This window comes from Morus notabilis, unplaced genomic scaffold, assembly GCF_000414095.1.
Source record: "Morus notabilis unplaced genomic scaffold, ASM41409v2 Scaffold135, whole genome shotgun sequence".
In the NCBI taxonomy this organism is placed as follows: Eukaryota; Viridiplantae; Streptophyta; class Magnoliopsida; order Rosales; family Moraceae; genus Morus; species Morus notabilis.
Window position 1 is genome coordinate 57,310 of NW_010367319.1, and position 3,009 is coordinate 60,318.

Consider the following 3,009-nt stretch of genomic DNA (forward strand, 5'->3'; position numbering starts at 1 on the left):
GTATTTAAAAAAAAATGCCTGAGAAATTTTTTTTTATAATTAATCTCAAAAGACCGGATTATAGTTATAAAAGTTTCGTTCACTTCGTAAATTTAAATTTTTAATTTAAGTTGAGATGTGATATTTTTTTAAAATTTTTTACTGTAATAAAAAAATTATATATGATATTTTTTTAAAATTTTTTATTATAAAAATTTAAAATTTAAAATTTAAATGGGTAAAATGGATTCAAATCGATAAAACAGATGATGAGGCGAAAGAGTATCATTGTCAATTTGACTTGTGTAGAGTAGGCAGCAAATTCCTTCTGGTTCTACTCCAAAAACCTTCTCTCTCCAAAATAATCGAAGGAGAGAGAGGCACAAAAACCGCCACAAATGGCAGAAGACGTCGAACCAGCCGAGCAGCTCAAACTCCAACTCTCCTCCATGGATTTGAACTCCGACCATTTTCCAATTCCCCAAAACTTGTCCGCTATCAGGTACTTTGTCTCTGTTCTACTTCCAATTCCTCTTCGCTTTCTGCAACCAACCCAAGAATAACATTTTCCAATTTTCAAACGACGACAGGGAAGAGAGGGACGTTTTCTACGACGACGACGGTTTGGTTCTCGATAACGTCGGATTCGATAACGTTGTTGTCGTTGATAACCTTCCTTTGGTGGTCCGAGAAGAGGTGGTTCGGACACTCGAGAGCGATGTTCGGGAGATTTTCGGCGCGGTTGGTGTGATTAAGAAGGATGGTTTCTCAATGCCTGTCAATCCTCAAACCCTAGAAACCTTGGGACATTGCTATATTGAATTTACTACTCGTCAGGTAAACACGTAATAATTGTCTGCAAGTAATTTGGTACGCTTATGCAAAATTTTCTCTGGATTTTGGTAACCCCAATTACCCAATTCTGAGAAGGTTTTTTTTTTTTTTTTTTTGTTTTTTTTTTTGTTGTTGTTGTTGTTGTTGTTGTTGTTGTTGTTGTTGTTGTTGTTGTCGAGACAGTCTGTTTTAGAATGTTGATCACTGTGCAGTGCTATTTTTATTTCAATCTCTTATGGGAATCATACGGTGGAGCAAACAAGCTATTTTGTTTTATTGGTAGGGATAATATCTTTTTACCGTGAATTAATTTTTTAACTGTTAGATTTATGATCCGTCTTAAAATTTTATAGTGCGCCATATAGATTTGCTTCTGCTATTTGTTTAACCGTTGAAAAAAAAAATTTAATAGTTAAAATACAGGCTTTACCGGTGGAGTAAAAATAACTTGTTCCACCGTAAAGATTCATTTTTTATTGGTATTTGACGATTTCATCCATGAAATTTTGGCGAATTGGCAGAGTTTTTCCCCTGATTTAATAATGTTAGTAAATTACTTTTTGCGTTTAATGAAGTGTTATAGAGTGTTGTTAAAATTTGGACAGAAACGTCTTCGTTTAAAGGATAGAAATTGTAATTTTGGATGACATCGGAACACGTGTGAACGATGGCCATTTTCTTCTAAAATTTAACAGCAGTTATTGATTTGGAGCACTCAGCAACATTTTATTAAATTCAAATGGAATTTGCTAAAAAAGTATAAAGAAAACTTGTAAATTTGCGAAAAGTTTAAGGTTAGAAAAAGCACTGAAACCCAGTTGTTAGCGTACAACCATAATGGGACAATGCATGCATATGAGAAGATTAAACCATTTTGGTCAATGCAATATTGTACGTCTATCTTGTCCTGTAAAAGGACTTCATTTTCATTGTGATGCACAAAACGCAACGGTTTAATAGCGCATTGCTATAGAGGGTCGATAGTGTTGAGTATCACACACTAGTAGAAGGTGAGTCCCGTAGTGTCAGGCTCACAAATAGATCCACCTTCTATGATTTGTGGCGCTTAACACTGGTGGTCTCTTGCTTAATTGTTATTCTTGGAAGCTCCCAGCTTTTTTCTTTCTAATACGTTTAATTGTTATTCTAGGAAGCTGAGCTCGCCACAGAAAACATGGATGGATACAAGTACGGAAAGTCTATACTTTCTGTAGCCTTATACGATGACCTTCACAGATTTGTGGGTATTTCACCAGAGCTTGAGTCGTACATTGCCGAGGTAATGATAGATCTATAAATGTGATTTCTAAAACGTTCTACAAATGAAGTACTTTAATTCCTGAAAGAGTTGCTAATTGTTTTATTCTCTTAATTTCAGTTAGTTGCCTTGCTTGCCTGAATATTGCCTCAAAACTTTATGTAATGATCTTTCTTGATATGCTTAATAGCTGAATCTCATTCCCTTTGTTTTGAGTACAGAAAAGAGAAGATGACGGAACAGAGAATACTCAAAGTGAAGATGAAGAGGAAGATGAAGATGAGATCGAGGGATACGATACTAGTTCAATATCAGAGGAAGAGATGGAAAGCTGAGGCAAGTAGGGAATTGCATTCCGTAGCAGGAATAAAGCATGTTGATAGAGTCGCATTATCCCGAGCAAAAATACTTTGAAATTCAGGCTAGTACTTGGTGTTGTGAACTTCGGATTTTGGATTTTGTATATGTCCACCGAAACTCCATGCAACTGTTTTGGAAGGAAAATAGCCAGCATATACTTCAGTTCAGGTTGAGAAAAACATGTGAAATGTAAAGGAGAATTTGAAAATTTAGCTATGATACTTTTGTCATGGGAAAACATGCGGCCTCGAGTACGAAAGGATTGCTGGGATTAGTGATGATGCTTGCATAAATGACAGCAGAAATGCACAACACCATGCCATTTAACGTGATAGGCCGCAACCTAAATTGGTTTTTGTAAATAAAAGTTCTTGGATTTTGAAATTAATCATATCCGACTATTATGGAGAGTGTGAACTTCCTGATGACTGTGGTTAGATGTGACAGGTATCACGACTTGATTTAAGTTTTGTTATATACAAGGGCTAAAAGAAAACAGAAAATCAAGAAACAATCGCTAAGGACCAAATCATACATCATTCTTTTTCCCTTTTTCTTTTTTGGCTGGAAATTCAGTC

General features: G+C 35.4%; 1 protein-coding gene across 1 annotated transcript; it reads left to right on the forward strand.

Moving 5' to 3' along the window:
- Nucleotides 1–258: 258 nt before the first annotated feature.
- On the forward strand, nucleotides 259–2,805 carry LOC21406098 (eukaryotic translation initiation factor 3 subunit B). The gene is made up of 4 exons (XM_010112197.2): nucleotides 259–481; nucleotides 570–816; nucleotides 1,964–2,092; nucleotides 2,293–2,805. The coding sequence occupies exons 1-4, from the start codon at nucleotides 378–380 to the stop codon at nucleotides 2,404–2,406; spliced, it is 594 nt and encodes a 197-aa protein (XP_010110499.1). The 5' UTR covers nucleotides 259–377; the 3' UTR covers nucleotides 2,407–2,805.
- Nucleotides 2,806–3,009: the final 204 nt, after the last annotated feature.

Excerpts from the sequence above, each read along its gene's own strand:
- LOC21406098 (XM_010112197.2), top strand. The coding sequence starts at position 378 with ATGGCAGAAGACGTCGAACCAGCCGAGCAGCTCAAACTCCAACTCTCC. Across the intron at positions 817-1,963 it reads TTGAATTTACTACTCGTCAG|GAAGCTGAGCTCGCCACAGA; the intron begins GTAAACACGTAA and ends TTGTTATTCTAG. Across the intron at positions 2,093-2,292 it reads TTGAGTCGTACATTGCCGAG|AAAAGAGAAGATGACGGAAC; the intron begins GTAATGATAGAT and ends TTTTGAGTACAG.